The sequence below is a fragment of the Oryctolagus cuniculus genome, chromosome 2 (genome assembly GCF_051225735.1).
Source record: "Oryctolagus cuniculus isolate XC-2025 breed Fujian yellow rabbit chromosome 2, ASM5122573v1, whole genome shotgun sequence".
NCBI classification, from domain to species: Eukaryota; Metazoa; Chordata; class Mammalia; order Lagomorpha; family Leporidae; genus Oryctolagus; species Oryctolagus cuniculus.
Window position 1 is genome coordinate 105327465 of NC_142868.1, and position 16583 is coordinate 105344047.

The window sequence follows — 16583 nt, forward strand, 5'->3', positions numbered from 1 at the left end:
GGCCTGAAGTGCCGGCATCCCATATGGGTACCGGTTCAAGTCCCGGCTGCTCCTCTTCTGATCCAGCTCTCTGCCATGGCCTGGGAAAGCAGCTCCGGAAGTTGCAGCCATGTGGGGAGTGAGCCAGCAGATGGAAGACCTCTCTCTCTCTTTCTCTCTCTCTCTCTCTCTCTCTCTGTGTAACTCTGACTTTCAAATAAATAATCTTTTAAAAAAAAGTCCATGATTTTAAACCTTATATTTTTGTCAAAACTCATTAATTTTTTCAATATTCTAAGAGCTAACATAGAATTCTCATATGTTTTCTGTCTGCAAGAAGAGGGGAGATTTTAAGTTAGTCCCTAATTCCCGTGGCCCATCATGAAAGGAGTCTCACAGCTCTGAGAGAGAATTCGTCTTGGGCAGGTTTCAGGAAAGACCAAGGCAAGTCATCTATACCATTGGTACTAAGCCGACAATCACTCTGGCCTACTTCCTGAAATGTGCTGTTTAAAATAGGCTTAAACATCCCCAAAGCAGTCACTGATATTTTGGAGTTGGGGAGTATTTTTCAAAAGAAGTTCCTGGTTCCTGGAAAACATTTGGAGTTAATTTCAGGGTGGAACAGTGTGTCATCAGAATAGCACCATGTAACCAATGGAGCACAAACCACACATGTGATCACTACATTTCCTAATACCCACATTATAAAACCTAAACAAACGAACTTAATTTTAACAATATTTTATTTAAATCAGCATTGTAACCAATTTCAACATGTATTCACCATAACAATTAGTGAGGCATTTTACTGTCTTTTTTTCTCCTGAGTCTGGAATCTGGTGTGTGTTCGATGCATATGGCACATCTCCATTTGAATGACCACATAGCCACGTGGGATTAGTGGCTACTGTGTTAAACAGAGACATTCTAGAATAAAGCGGTTCCTTTAGAAGGATTTCAAAGTTGTGGTCCACAAGGCAGTTTGACAGCGGCGCTGAATGACTTCTTCTTTTCCAGGAAAGGAAGCAGAAATGAAATTAAGTTAGCTGCATATTTTATGGGTCCCAGGAGAAAGGCAAATGGCCAGAGAGAATGAGCTCAGTGAGAAACTGGGAGCGAGTCACACGAATTATGCACTGGACAATGTCCAGTGCTCTGCGTGAGCCTCTAGTTTACAGTAAGGCTGTATTGTGTTACCAAATACAGACATTTCCTAACTCTGCTTAGGGAGGAGGCATACATTGCTACCTTACAGACCACCATGGTCTCATACTTCCCCAAATATCGTGTTCTACTCTTCGGGGATTTTATCTTATTGTCTTTTAAACTACACTAACAGAAATAAGGAAACATTTTAAATTGTTCAGAGTAGGTCTGAATCCTATTTTGGGCGTAAGTAAAAGAGTAAAACAATCACACTTTGGTGTACAAACTAGACATCCAAAGCAATCAACAATGTAACTTCCTCCGTTAGCCAGCAGTCCTCTTTTATATTTTTTTAAGATTTCTTTATTTATTTATTTGCAAAGCAGAGTTACAGAGAGGCAGAGGCAGAGAGGGAGAGAGAGAGAGAGAGAGAGAGAGAGACAGAGGGAGAGGGAGAGGGAGAGGAAGAGAGAAGAAAGTCTTCCATCACCTGGTTCACTCCCCAAATGGCTGCAATGGCCAGAGCTGCACTGATCCGAAGTGGGTCTCCCACATGGGTGCAGTGGCCCAAGGACTTGGGCCATCTTCCACTGCTTTCCCAGGCCATAGTAGAGAGCTGGATTGGAAGTGGAGCAGCCAGGACTCAAACTGGCGCCCATGTGGGATGGCGGCACTGCAGGCGGTGGCTTTATCCGCTATGCCACAGCGCTGGCCCCTGGCCGTACTCTTACCAAAGGACATTGTTTCTAGAATATAGCACATCATTTAAAATCAGTATAGGTGTGAGATCAGTTTAATAATTGGTTTCTGTCGCTCCCCCTCTTCGTGGAGGAACGACACAGGACCCTGCGCTGTTCTTTCGTCTGCTCGGCCCTCCCCGGGTTTGCTGCTGGTTCTTCCCGGGTTGGCTACTATCCCTTCCACCTCCGTGGAAGGGCAGTTCCCCCTGGCCGCATTCCCCACTTCCGCAGGGGAGCGGCACACCGCCAGCCGGCTCTACTCGGGGGGCTGCACAGGTGTTCCTTCAGCTAGATGTTCCCCATAGATGTTCCCCATAGATGTTCCTGGTGAATGCCGTCTCTCTCCTCCTTTATAGTCCTCCTCCGCCAATCCCAACTCGGCTGCCCACACGCCGAGTACGCTGCTCTCCAATCAGGAGCAAGTCCTACAGTTAATTGGTTGAACTGGAGGCAGCTGTGCGGAAGCTGTTTACTTCTCTCCCAGCGCCATATTGTGGGAGAGCAGATGCATAGAATAAGTCTTAATTCCAGTAACTCAGTCTAGTCCGGGTTGCTCCCCACAGATCCCCCTTTCTTTTTATTTTTGGCGTTGATACGCGCCTGTCTTCGGTGTCCCGCGGCACACACTCTGCTCTACTTGCTAGAGTTGCCACAGGCTCTTACAAGTCCTATCAGGCAAACCGAATCCGGGTCCTCTCTTCGCCATGTTGTGAGGAGGTTTTTAGGCGCTGATGCGTGCCTGTGTTCGGTGCCCTGCAGCGCATGCTCTGCTCTGCCTGCAGGGGCTTACAAGCCCTATCAGGCAAACCGAATCCAAGCCTTCTCATTGCCTTTTTGTGGGGAGGCCTTACTGATGTTAATTCGTGCCTATCTTCGGTGACCTGCGGCGCATAAGCTGCTAGCCGCCGCAGGTGCTCATCGTGCTCATCGCCTCACTTAATCAGGCAGACCGAATCCAAGCTCTCACATTGCAGTGTTGTAGGGAGGCCTTTCTATTTCTCTATTTCTCTATCTCGGGCATTCCTATTTCTCCCATTTTACTTCTATCTTCCAGCATTCCTATTTCTCTCACTTTGCTTCTAAACTTCTATTTCTCTTATCCCTGCAGCTTCCCGGTGCCCGCCCCGAGGCTACTTCTCGGCGGCTTCCCGGCTGAGCCGCTTCAGCCCGCGCCTCTTTCATCTGTGCAGCTTCCCGGCTTTGCGCGGCTTGGCTTCGCGCGCTCCGCGGTCTCCACGCCCTTCGCGTCTGCACCACGGCCTCGCGCCAGCCCCGTTCCCTATCTATTCACGCCCCGTGCTCTCTCTGCACGCGGCGGCTTCCGCGAGTAACACAGCGTAGCTTACGTGTCCGCCACTAGCATTCAATCTAAGTTCCCCGGGCTAGCCTGGCGAATTCAACCCAGCATACGTCTCCGCCCCACGATTTGGCTTCCCGTCCTTTGCTCCCGGGGCTAATCAGACGGATCCCAATCTGGCTTACGTTTCAGCTTCTGGTTTCAACTTTTCGCCCCCCATTCCCGGGCTAACTTGAGAATCCCAAAGTGGCTTTCGTATCCGCCTCGGCCTGCCCCCCGCGGCTTCAATTTCCCTAACACTTTTCTCTGCCCGGTATGTTTCCCTAAGTTTTCTTCCAACAATATTCCTCCCTCATTTCTCCTGGCCTCTCCCCACAGTCCGCATCCGAGTCTGTTTGTTCTAGCTTTCACTTTCGCTTTTGACCTTAGAGATTTCTCCCAGCTTCCCCCTGTAGTCCGTATCTGAATTTATGCCTAGGCTTTCAATAGCTTCTTCCGCCACCTTTTTCGTTCGGCTTTTCCATAGGCTGTTTGCTAGTCTCTCTCTCCGATATTTTCCCTAGGCTGTTTGCTAGTCTCTCTCTCCGAGATTTTCCCAGTTCTTCCCGTTTCTTCCCTCCTAAGTTTGCTATCCGTCCTAAGTTTCCTATCCGACCTAGGTTTCCTATCCAAGCTAGGTTTCCTATCCGAGCTAGGTTTCCTATCCGAGTCACGGCACCATTATGTCGCTCCCCCTCTTCGTGGAGGAGCAACACTGAACCCTGCGCTGTTCTTTCGTCTGCTCGGCCCTCCCCGGGTTTGCTGCTGGTTCTTCCCGGGTTGGCTACTATCCCTTCCACCTCCATGGAAGGGCAGTTCCCCCTGGCCGCATTCCCCACTTCCGCAGGGGAGCGGCACACCGCCAGCCGGCTCTACTCGGGGGGCTGCACAGGTGTTCCTTCAGCTAGATGTTCCCCATAGATGTTCCCCATAGATGTTCCTGGTGAATGCCGTCTCTCTCCTCCTTTATAGTCCTCCTCCGCCAATCCCAACTCGGCTGCCCACACGCCGAGTACGCTGCTCTCCAATCAGGAGCAAGTCCTACAGTTAATTGGTTGAACTGGAGGCAGCTGTGCGGAAGCTGTTTACTTCTCTCCCAGCGCCATATTGTGGGAGAGCAGATGCATAGAATAAGTCTTAATTCCAGTAACTCAGTCTAGTCCGGGTTGCTCCCCACAGTTTCCATGTTTACAAGTTTTTTATATTTTGTTATAAGACTAATTAATAATTAATTTGAAAAGCAGAGAGAGAGACAGAGAGAGCGAGACCGAGAGATTCCATCTGCCAGTTCAATTCCCAAATGGAATTGGGCCAGACTGAAGCCAGGAGCTAGGAACTCCATCTGAGTTTCCCACGTGGGAAGGGCCCAAGCATTTGGCCACTGTCTTCTGCCTTCCCAAGCACATTATGCAGGAATGCTGAATCAGAAGTTGAGCAGCCGAGACTCCAGCCAGCACTCAGATATGGGATACAGGTGTTGTAAGCAGCAGCTTAACTTGTGCACCACAATACCAGCTCTGGTTTTCTTTAGTTTCATGAGCAGTTAAAAAGAATTGCTTTTCAAAAAAAAAAAAAAAAAAAAAAAAGGCCGGCGCTGCAGCTCACTAGGCTAATCCTCCACCTTGCGGCGCCGGCGCCGGCACCCCGGGTTCTAGTCCCAGACGGGGTGCCAGATTCTGTCCCAGTTGCTCCTCTTCCAGTCCAGCTCTTTGTTGTAGCCCGGGAAGGCAGTGGAGGATGGCCCAGGTGCTTGGGCCCTGCACCGCCTGGGAGACCAGGAGGAAGTACCTGGCTCCTGGCTTCGGATCGGCACAGCGCACCGGCCATAGTGGCCATTTAGGGGGTGAACCAATGGAAGGAAGACCTTTCTCTCTGTCTCTTTCTCTCACTGTGTAACTCTGCCTGTTAAAAAAAATAGTACAACAACATTCAGAAGAGCCGATAAAAACCAAACCAACCCAAACATGTATTTTCTTTAAGGTGCCAAAAAAAAAAAAAAAAATCAAGGAACACAATCAACATACATTTTTATAACTGCATGTCAGAAGTAGACAATGATAGTATCTAACATTTATTGTGCATGTCCCATGTACCAGGCACTGCTCTGAGTCAGCCTTTTACCTGCATACTTTCATTTAATCCTATGAGATTATCACTCCTACTCAAGAATTAGGAGTGAGTCAGCAGCACGGAACAGGAATCACCCCAAAAAGTGTTTGTTCTCATAATAAGAAATCGGGGATAGGTTATGGATTGTTCAATGACAAGAATGAACACAAATTCTATTTCCAAATCCACCATTCTTAGCACATCTATTGCCTCATTGTCCCAAGATGGTTGTCACAGCTCCAGGCAGTAAGCCTACTTTCAAGTAGAGAGAAGGAGGAACAGTGATGCCACGAAGCTCTCCCTTCCTTGTCTTTAGCAAAGAGGTGCCTGCCAGCAGATTTCCTTATTCTCTTCACTGACCACACAGGGATCGCTGGCCGTTCCTACCTGTCAAAGCAGGTGGATTTCTTTTTTTTTTTTTTTTTCTTTTTTTTTTTTTTGACAGGCAGAGTGGACAGTGAGAGAGAGAGACAGAGAGAGAAAGGTCTTCCTTTGCCGTTGGATCACCCTCCAATGGCCGCCGCTGCAGCCGGCGCACCGCGCTGATCCGATGGCAGGAGCCAGGAGCCAGGTGCTTTTCCTGGTCTCCCATGGGGTGCAGGGCCCAAGCACCTGGGCCATCCTCCACTGCACTCCCTGGCCATAGCAGAGAGCTGGCCTGGAAGAGGGGCAACCGGGACAGAATCCGGCGCCCCGACCGGGACTAGAACCCGGTGTGCCGGCGCCGCATGGTGGAGGATTAGCCTATTGAGCCACGGCGCCGGCTCTTCTTTTTTTTTTTTTAACGCCTGGCGTGGAAGGAGCGAGAGAGAAGGCAACCTCACTCTAAAATTCACCTGGTGCTGGGAGAGCCAGAGCAATCTTGAAAAGGAATGGCGTTGGAGGACTCACACATCCTAACTCCAAATCTTACTACACAGCTGCAGTAATCAAGATGGCGGTGAGATGGTAGTATACCGGCACACAGCCGGATCAATGGCGTGGAACTGAGAGTCTAGATGTAACTCCGTAAGCGGATGGATAATTGATTTTCAACAGAGGTGCCAAGACAGTTCAGTAGGAGGAGAACGGTGTTTTCAATAAATGCTGCTGGGGCTAATGGATGTCAATGAAGAGAATGAAGATGGACCTCTTTTATAATTTAAAAAAGTAATTCAAGGTAGACCAGAGATCTAAAAGCATAAAACCATTGACAGGAACAAAGGAATAGATCATTGTGAGCTTGGATTAGCCAAGGCTTTGGGCACAAGTGACCCAAAAGCAAAAGACAAAGGTAAATTAGACTTGGCTGGAGATACAAACTTTCCTGCTGGAAATGATACCATGCAGGAAAGTAAACATACAGCCCACATAGTGAGACAAAGTATTTGTCAGTCATGTACCCGATAAAGGACATAACTAGACTATGTAAAGGGTACCTACAACTAAATAATGGACAATCTAACTTTAAGAATAGGAATAAGTTAAACAGGCATTTCTCCAAACAAGATATACAAAGCACATGCATGAAAAATGCTCAACATATAACTAATGACATTGAATTATTAGTTCCATACAAATCACAGTCATGAGATGCCAACTTATACCCACTAGAATGGCTGCAGTAAAAGAGATGGTGGTGAGCCTCACATCCTGTTGGTGGGATTGTAAAGCAGAGCCATCACTTCAGAAAACCGTCTGGCAGTTTGTCCAACAGCTGAACGTGGAGTTACCATGACACGACATCTCTACTCCTAGGTGCACATCCATGAGAAATGAAAGCATATTCACACAAAACCTCGCATGCACACTTTCCTGGCAGTCAAAAGCTGGCAACACCCAAACATCTGTCACCTGGGGAGTGAAATATGGTATTCACTGATGGAATATTATTCAGCAGTGATAATGAATGGAGGACTAGGGCAGGTACAGTGTGGATGAACCTTGAAAATATTAGTTGAAAAAAGCCAGACACGAAAGACCTAATACTGTATGATTCCATGTGTATGCAGGCCGGGAATAGGCCAATCTAGAGACAGAAAGGATATTGATAGTTGCCAACAGCTGGCGCAGGGTGATAATGACAAATTCTTTTTTAATTCTCTTTTTAAAAAAGATTTATTTATTTGAAATGCAGAGTTACAAAGAGGCAGAGAGAGAGAGAGAGGTCTTCCATCCACTGGTCTACTCCCCGAGATGGCTGCAATGGCCGGAGTTGTGCCAATCTGAAGCCAGGAGTCAGGACCTTCTTCCAGGTCTCCCATGTGGGTGCAGGGGCCCAAGGACTTGCGCCATCTTCCACTGCTTTCCCAGGCCATAGCAGAGAGCCGGATTGGAAGTGGAGCAGCAGGGTCTCGAACCAGTGTCCATATGGGATGCTGGCACTGCAGGCAGTGGCTTTACCCGCTACGCCACAGTGCCGGCCCCAATGACAATTTCTAAACTTAGGTTGTGGGTATGTTGTCACAATTCTGTGAATATACTAAACCCAATATATTGTTTACTCTAAATCAGTGAATTTTTTTTAAAGATTTTATTTATTTATTTGAGAGGTAGAGTTACAGACAGTGAGAAGGAGAGACAGAGAGAAAAATGTCTTCCATCCGCTTGTTCACTCCCCAGATGGCTGCAATGGCTGGAGCTGCACCCATCTGAAGCCAGGAGCCCGGTGCCTCCTCCCGGTCTCCCACACGGGTGCAGGAGCCCAAGCACTTGGGCCGTCTTCCACTGCCTCCCCAGGCCATAGCAGAGAGCTAGATTGGAAGAGGGGCAGCGAGGACTAGAACCAGTGCCCATATGGGATGCTGGTGCCACAGGTAGAGGATCAACCTACTGCATCATGGTGCCGGCCCCTCAGTGAATTTTATGGTATGTAAATTATATGTCAATAATGGTTTAATAAACAAAACACAAGGTATAATTACGTAAAAAAAAAAGTATACTTGGAGCCGGCATTGTGTAGCAGTGGGTTAAGCTGCTGCCTGTGACACTGGCATCCCATACTGGAGCAGCTGATTCAAGTCTGGGTTGCTCTGCTTCTGATCCAACTCCCTGCTAATGCACCTGGAAAAGCACTCTTTGGTTCTTGAAGCACATGTGTGAGGCTCGGATTGAGTTCCTGGCTCTTGGCTTTGGTATGGCCCAGCCTTAGTTGTTGCAGTCACTCTGTCACTCTATCTTTCAAATAAAGAAATATTTAAAAAAAAATCCTGTTTTAAAAATGTGTGGGTGTAGGGGCTGGCTCTGTGACATAGTGGGTAAAGCTGGCACCTGCCATGCCGGCATCCCATATGGGTGCCGGTTCAAGTCCTAGCTGCTCCACTTCTGACCCAACTCTTGGCTATGGCCTGGGAAAGCAGTAGAAGATGGCCCAAGGCCTTGGGCCCCTGCACCCACATGGGAGATCTGGGAGAAGTTCCTGGCTCCTGGCTTTGGATTGGCACAGCTTTGGCCATTGCAGCCAAATGAAGAGTGAACCAGTGGATGGAAGACCTCTCTCTCTTTGCCTCTCCTTCTCTCTGTGTAACTCTTTCAAATAAATAAAGAAATCTTTAAAAAAATGTGTGGGTGGGTAAATATGTAAAATGGAGATATTTGTCCCTAATAAAAGCAAATATTAGCTCCATGTCACCCCTACTTCATCTTTTCTCCTACCCATTTTTCCCTTCTCACATTAATTTGGATCAAATATAATCTCAACTACCACAGTTCTGCATATTTTTAAAAGATCAGAATTCTTTTTGAACATAGACACGATATTATCAAAACTAATAATTCAAAACATTTCCTTAATGTTAAATACTTTGCCAATGTCACTATTTTTTAAATTTTATTATTATTATTTTTTTTTTGACAGGCAGAGTGGACAGTTAGAGAGAGAGAGAGAGAAAGGTCTTCCTTTTTGCCGTTGATTCACCCTCAAATGGCCGCCGCGGCCGACGCACTGCACTGATCCGATGGCAGGAGCCAGGTACTTATCCTGGTCTCCCATGGGGTGCAGGGCCCAAGCACGTGAGCCATCCTCCACTGCACTCCCAGGCCATAGCAGAGAGCTGGCCTGGAAAAGGGGCAACCAGGGCAGGATCTGGCACCCCGACCGGGACTAGAACCTGGTGTGCTGGCACCGCAAGGCAGAGGATTAGCCTAGTGAGCCACGGCGCCAGCCTCAATGTCACTGTTTCTAACATCTTACAACAACGTTTTACACAGGAGCTGCATGATGATCTGCTGCTTCCATGTTTTCCCCTGGAGGCTTGGCCAGTCCTCTGCTCCCTGAGCTCACAGCCTCTGCCCTGGGGAGTCTTCATCCCTGTTTTTTTCCTTTCTCAGCTTTCGGGAGCACATTTTCTCAATAAGTCTCTAAGAAAGGATGCATGGGAAGCAATTTCTTTCTAGTTGTTAGGCATCTGAAAATGTTTTTTTCCTTCCACATAATTGAAGCTCTGTTGTTTATAGAATTTCAGGTTGCAAATAATTTTCCCTCGGATTTTTGAGGAATTTTCTGGTGTACAGCGTTGCCAGTGACAAGTCTGAAACAATTGTCCTTTGGCAACTTTTTAGAACGTCTTTGTTCTAAAAATTTCCATTAACATGCTGTAAGCCCTTTTCCACGGCACTGGATCTTCCACAGCCCTTTCTTTTGAACTCTGTTATGCAAAGTCTTCTTACACTATTTCTTTAGAAGTTTCTTCCTATTTGATGTTCAAGGGACTCCTGTTAAATCTTGAGTTTCCTAGATTAGAATCTTTCCAATAGTCTACTTCTTTCTGTCCACCTCTTTCTCATCTTTTGTGCTTAGCTATTTCAATTTTTTAAAAAAGATTTATTTGAAAGGCAGAGGCAGAGAGAGAAATCTTACATCTTATAGTTCACTCCCCAAATGGCCCCAATGACATGAGCCACCGTTCAGAAGCCAGGAGCTTCCTCCTGGTCTTTTTATTTTTATTTTATTTTTTGGACAGGCAGAGTGGACAGTGAGAGAGAGAGAGAAAGGTCTTCCTTTTGATGTTGGTTCACCCTCCAATGGTCACCTGCGGCCGGCGCACCACGCTGATCTGAAGGCAGGAGCCAGGTGCTTCTCCTGGTCTCCCATGGGGTGCAGGGCCCAAGCACTTGGGCCATCCTCCACTGCACTCCCGGGCCATAGCAGAGAGCTGGCCTGGAAGAGAAGCAACGGGGACAGAATCCGGCGCCCTGACCGGGACTAGAACCTGGTGTGCCGGCACTGCAAGGTGGAGGATTAGCCTAGTGAGCCACGGAACCGGCCTCTTCCTCCTGGTCTTCCCATGCAGGTACAGGGGTCCAAGGACTTGGGCCATCTTCTACTGCTATCCCAGGCCATAGCAGAGAGCTGGATCAGAAGTGGAGCAGCTGGGACTCAGACCTGCACCCATATGGGATGCTGGCGCTGCAGGTGGCGGCTTTATCCTGTATGCCACAGCGCTGGCCCCTAGGTATTTGAATTTTAATTTCCAAGAGTTTATTCCACTTTTCTTCCTTTCTTTATTCTTTATTGAGGGCAATGAATGTCCAGTAGGGAATCTCTAAATGTCAGTCGTTTGGTGTTTTCTCCTGAACTGTAAAGTTTCTCAAGAAAATGACCCTGGTGGCCGGAGCGACAGGGTCAGCTGTTGGGTGCTGGGAACAGAGGTGGAGCAAGGGTGACAGAGCAGGCTGGGGGAGTGGGGGCATTCAGGGTGCAGATTTTCCCTTAACCCCTGGCTTTTCAATGCAGTTTTATTTCTCCTTTCTGATACTTTCGGATATACCTAGTATTCTTAAGTCCCAAACTTCTCTGGTTAAATTTGTTTAAAAAATAAAATCTCTGTCTTCCTGTTTTGGGTAGGACAAACTTTTTTTTTAAGATTTATTTTCTAGGATATGCAAATATAAAGTAGTTCTTATGAATCAGTTTAAATAGGACAAGCAACCAATAGAAAAACAGGCAACAAAATACATGAACAGACATTTACAGGAAACACAAATAATGATATAGTAAGAGATGCTCCATTTCACTAGTAATTTAAAACCACAGGAAAATTACAAACTAAAACCACAGTTAAGACTCCACCCATCAGCCTGGTCAGAATTACCAAGGCTGACGTTGGTTGTTGATGAGAATGAAGGCAACAGGAATTCTCAAACACTGTATTCAAAAACCACACTGATGCAACCAGCCCATCTGGCATGACCTAGTAGGGTTGAGCATGTGCACACTCCAGCATGTTGACTAAGATATATGCTCAACTCTTGTAACTAAGTATCTTAAAATAGGTAGAATACTGTTCATGCAACATCATCCCTCAGAATAAGACAGTGAAGACAACCCAAATGCTCACTGACAGATGGGATAAGTTGTGGTATAGTCATAAAATCTAATACTATATGGCAGTGAAATAAATGAACTACAGCTATGTGCATCAATATGGATTAAATGTTGAGTTAGAAACCAAGTTAGAAGAAAATCCGGGCCGGCGCCGTGGCTCACTAGGCTAATCCTCCGCCTGTGGCGCCGGCACACCGGGTTCTAGTCCCAGTCAGGGTGCCGGATTCTGTCCCGGTTGCCCCTCTTCCAGGCCAGCTCTCTGCTGTGGCCAGGGAGTGCAGTGGAGGATGGCCCAAGTGCTTGGGCCCTGCCCCCCATGGGAGACCAGGATAAGTACCTGGCTCCTGCCATCGGATCGGCGCTGTGCGCCTGCTGCGGCGGCCTTTGGAGGGTGAACCAATGGCAAAGGAAGACCTTTCTCTTTGTCTCTCTCTCTCACTGTCCACTCTGCCTGTCCAAAAAAAAAAGAAGAAAATCCGTAATATTCTAAATTTTATAAGGCTAACAAACAAAACAGTACAAATGCATAGGAATGATTAACACTAAATTCAGGATACTGCTTAGACATGAGAGGCATACAGGGAACTTCAAACACATTGGTATGTATGTATGTATTTATCTGAAAGTCAAAGTGACAGAGAGAGACAGAGAGACCTTCCAGCCTCTGATTCACTTCCCAGATGGCCACAATGACCACAACAGCCAGGGCGGGGCCAGGCTAAAGTCAGGAGTCAGGAACTTCATCCTGCTCTCCCACACGCACGGCAGGGTTCCAAGTACTTTGACCATCTTCTCCTGTCATGCCAGTTGCATTACAGGAAGTCAGATCAGAAGCAGAGCAGCACAGCAAGGTCTCACACTGGCCCCTCTGATAGGGGACACTAGTGTTGGAAGTGGTGGAAGTGGTGGAGTTAGACAGTGAGAGAGGCAGAGAGAAAGGTCTTCCTTCCGTTGGTTCACCCCCCAAATGGCCACAACAGCTGGAGCTGCACTGATCCGAAGCCAGGAGCCAGGTGCTTTCTCCCGGTCTCCCATGGAGCACTTGGGCCATCCTCTCCCAGTATTTACTTTTTGAGCTGACTGGTGGATTCATGTGAACTCATTTAACTATTACAAATGGATGCTCTGTTCATCCCATTGTTTGTATGACTGATTACCCAGAAAGAAAAAAATACCATCACAATCTTCTCTTTACTGATGAATCTATGGCATTGCTATTCCTAGCCAGGCTGCTCAGGTGGACAAAGCTGGACAAAGCTCAGGTAGAGGGAATATACTCCAGATGATTTCGTTGCCTGAGTCTTCTGTCATCTTTGCATTTCCTGTGTTGACAGCTGGAGTCTTCTGAGAGTGAAAGAGGGTGCTATTAATAATTACGTAACAATGAGCACTAAATCCCTGCACTGCTGTTCTCAGCAGAACCGGAAGCTGATCGCTTACAGTCTCCTTTAATAATGCATTTTGAGGGGGCCTGTGCTGTGGCCTACCTAGCAGGCTAAGCCTCCCCTTGCGGTGTTGGCATTCCACATGCACATGGTTCTACTCTGGGCCGGTCCTCGTCTGATCCAGCTCTCTGCTGTGAAAGTGGTAGAGGATGACCCCAGTCCTTGGGCCCCTGCACCCGCGTGGGAGACCTGGAAGAAGCTCCTGGCTCCTGGCTTCCGATCCGCCCATCTCCAGCAGTTGTGGCCATTTGAGGAGTGAACGAGTGATGGAAGACCTTTCTGTCTTTCCCTCTCTGTGTAACTCTACCTCTCAAAATAAATAAAAATATAAAAAAGTGCATTTTGATGATATAAATTTATCCTGGTAAATAGTTTTTGAGCATAAAAATGTTTATAAAAATGTTTCAGTGAGAACTGCGATGGTCAGGACACTGGATTAGAGACGCAGCTCTGAGCAATTAGAAATGATGAAAAGTAAGTCAGAAAGGGCGCGAGGAGGGAAAACAACAATACACTAGCAGTGACCACTTGCTTGTGAACTACTCAGCCTGGCTGTGGCGTTCGCAGGTCAGCTCCATCCCTTTTTCTTCTGGTACCTTTGCTTCTCCCTCCCTCTGCTTTGTCCATCCCCATTTCACAGGCCAAACTCCAAGAGGAGTTAGTGGCTTCTGCCCCTCACGGAGAAAATCCCGTGAACTGAGGTCACCCTTAAGCTGGCAGAATCTTCGGCAGGCAACTGCGCCTGGGGGAATCTTGGTCCATTTTGTGGAAGGCCAATGCCTACCTATGTTGCTTCCAGTCTCAGCTGAAGCAGGATGTCAGACAGAGGACACCACGGTCTACAGGCACAGGCTGAAGTCAGTCTGCGCTAACCCGACTACCCGACAGGTCCTAATTGTTTAGGACGAGCCTGCAATTCCAAGTCATAATCAGCTTACAACCGCGGAGACAGTGTCTGATGAAGACTAACCACTGGAATGTAACACACAGTGAAGCATATTAAATTAATCACTGCGTTTCCTCAGGGCTGAAGCTATCAAAGAATGTGCCTTTTCTAATCAAAGTAGTAATTTTTCACCCTGCAAAAAAAGCATTTGCTATCACATTCATAATTCGAGACTGTATTTTCAAACAAGTTTGTACAGACTGCGAAAGGCTCAAAGAGGAAGTGAAATTTATTTAAATATTACAGTTACATTGTATGCTGCTGGCATACTCATATTCACAGTTTATAAAGTAAAAAAACTAAACTTTTAAAGTCAGCTTTGAAATAGATGCCTTTTTATTAATACATTCACTAGTTAGGTCTGCTCTTCTAGGACAGGAGCACAGACAGAGGAGATATTTTCTTAAAGAAACTCAACCTGTCAGCAGCAAATTCTAGTTAAGCAAATTTGGAAACTGAAGCTCTTTTGTGTAATTGAAGTAAAACAAAAAATCAGTTCTTCTGCTAAGTCTCAAAATTAGAGCATAAATTAGAAGACTAAAAACTTCAGAAAGCATACTGTGTGGTGATTTATTAACAAATATTAAAAGTAGAGTTTTCAAATTTGATTTTAAGAACACAGTTTAGATCTAGTCAAATACATTTAGGTATCAAATGGAAGTAACACCACCATTTGGGGTTACTGCCAGGAACTGACCTCCACGGTGTCTCCCTAGAATTCCCACTGACAGAAAGTTTAGGGACTGACACTGCCGGGACCCTGGCAATACCTGCCCCGTCATTCTCAGCGCTGGGCAGGACAGCCACTGTCCTGAGGTGCTTTATTTGGGGATACAGAGTATTCCCAAAACAGACTCATGGCTTGCAAGCAGCGTACCCTGTCAGGAGCCTGGGAAGACACCATGAAATCACCTACTGAGGTGTGGTCCCGACTACTCAGTGTTACAGCTGCATAGGGAGTTCTGAGATTAAGTACTTTAGACAGAAAGAGAACAGTGTAGGGTAAATAACTCATTGTAATTTAACTTAAGCATCATAATAATTAACTGTAACATGTTTACTTCATAATCCTTTGATAAATATAATTTCCTTCACATTCTATTTCCCAAATTTTCTCAACAATTTACAATAACAACCTATCTGCAATGAACAGCCTTGAAACACTACTTAAAAAGCTTAAATTCCAGTTGGGATGTATTAAAATTTAGTTAAGCTTCAAAATTCACAGTACTGCCTAGAAATGGGGGAGTCCCGAGGTACCGGGGCAGAGCGGAACCCAGTCTTCATGTTTGCTTTCTGGAGTTGTGTAGGGAGATCACAGAACTGTGGTCTCCGCTGTGTTGTGTCAGATAGTGGACTGGTATCAGTACTTCAAGCCGAGGCTCTTGAAACACATTTTCCACATATATGTACTGGTATATGAGGACGTGAACCTATATACACTTTCTGACAAAAGAATGACAGTTAAATATGTGAACCATTTTTGCCCAATGGATTCTATTTGGTTCGCAAATAATTTTCTTTCCATCAGTCTACCGAAGTCCAGACCAACTGTGCAGATAGGATGCCCAGCCAGAAGAACGGGAAGTATTTTCTTCCTCACCTTTGGAAAGTGAAAGAAAAAAGTATTAAGTTTATTCAATGTGAAATCTATATTCTAGTATCACGGTACAGTACAAACAAACAATGTCTTTTTCACTGAATATGTGCCATTATTTAGACAAGTATTATTTTTTAAAGATTGATTTGTTTATTTATTTGAAAGTCAGAGTTACACAGAGAGAGGAGAGGCAGAGAAAGAGAGAGAGAGAGAGAGAGAGAGAGGGAGGGAGAGAGGGAGGGAGGGAGGGAGGGGTCTTCCATCCGATGGTTCACTCCTCAATTGGCCGCAACTGCCAGAGCTATGCTGATCCGAACCCAGGAGCCAGGAGCCTCTTCCAGGTCTCCCACGTGGATGCAGGGGCCCAAGGACCTGGCCCATCTTCCACTGCTCTCCCAGACCATAGCAGAGAGCTGGATCGGAAGAGGAGCAGCTGGGACTAGAACTGGCGCCCATATGGGATGCGGGTGCCTCAGGCTAGGGCTTTAACCCACTGTGCCACAGCACCAGCCCCTATCATTCTTTTTTAAAGATATAATATTGGATTTCCTTGTTACAACAATTTAATGGATAGGTTTATTTATTTTTTTAGATATTTATGTAGTTGAAAGGCAGAGTGAAAGAGAGAGCAAGAGACAGGGCCGGCGCCACGGCTCAATAGGCTAATCCTCCTCCTGCGGCGCCGGCACCCTGGGTTCTAGTCCTGGTTGGGGTGCCGGATTCTGTCCTGGTTGCCCCTCTTCCAGTCCAGCTCTCTGCTGTGGCCAGGGAGTGCAGTGGAGGATGGCCCAAGTGCTTGGGTCCCTGCACCCGCATGGGAGACCAGGAGAAGCACCTGGCTCCTGGCTTTGGATCGGCGCAGCACTGGCCTTAGCGGCCATTAGCGGAGTGAACCAACAGAAGGAAGACCTTTCTCTCTGTCTTTCTCTGTCTGTAACTCTCTAATTCTGTCTGGCAAAAAATAAAAAAAAAATA

General features: G+C 46.7%; 1 protein-coding gene across 6 annotated transcripts in view; it reads right to left on the minus strand.

Moving 5' to 3' along the window:
- Positions 1–12754: 12754 nt before the first annotated feature.
- GCC2 (GRIP and coiled-coil domain containing 2) overlaps positions 12755–16583 on the minus strand; it is a 55905-nt gene continuing 52076 nt past the window's right edge. For 3 of the 6 annotated variants that reach the window (XR_011386423.2, XM_070068690.2, XM_051834683.3), the window contains exon 23: positions 14220–15611. Coding sequence is in view for 5 of the 6 variants with exons in the window: in XM_070068690.2 (XP_069924791.2) it covers positions 15541–15611 (71 nt within the window). In the remaining variant the exon portion in view is untranslated. Of the gene's footprint in view, positions 12962–14219; positions 15612–16583 lie in introns of those variants that run through there. The other 3 variants (XM_051834681.3, XM_051834687.3, XM_051834680.3) reach the window with 2 other exon arrangements.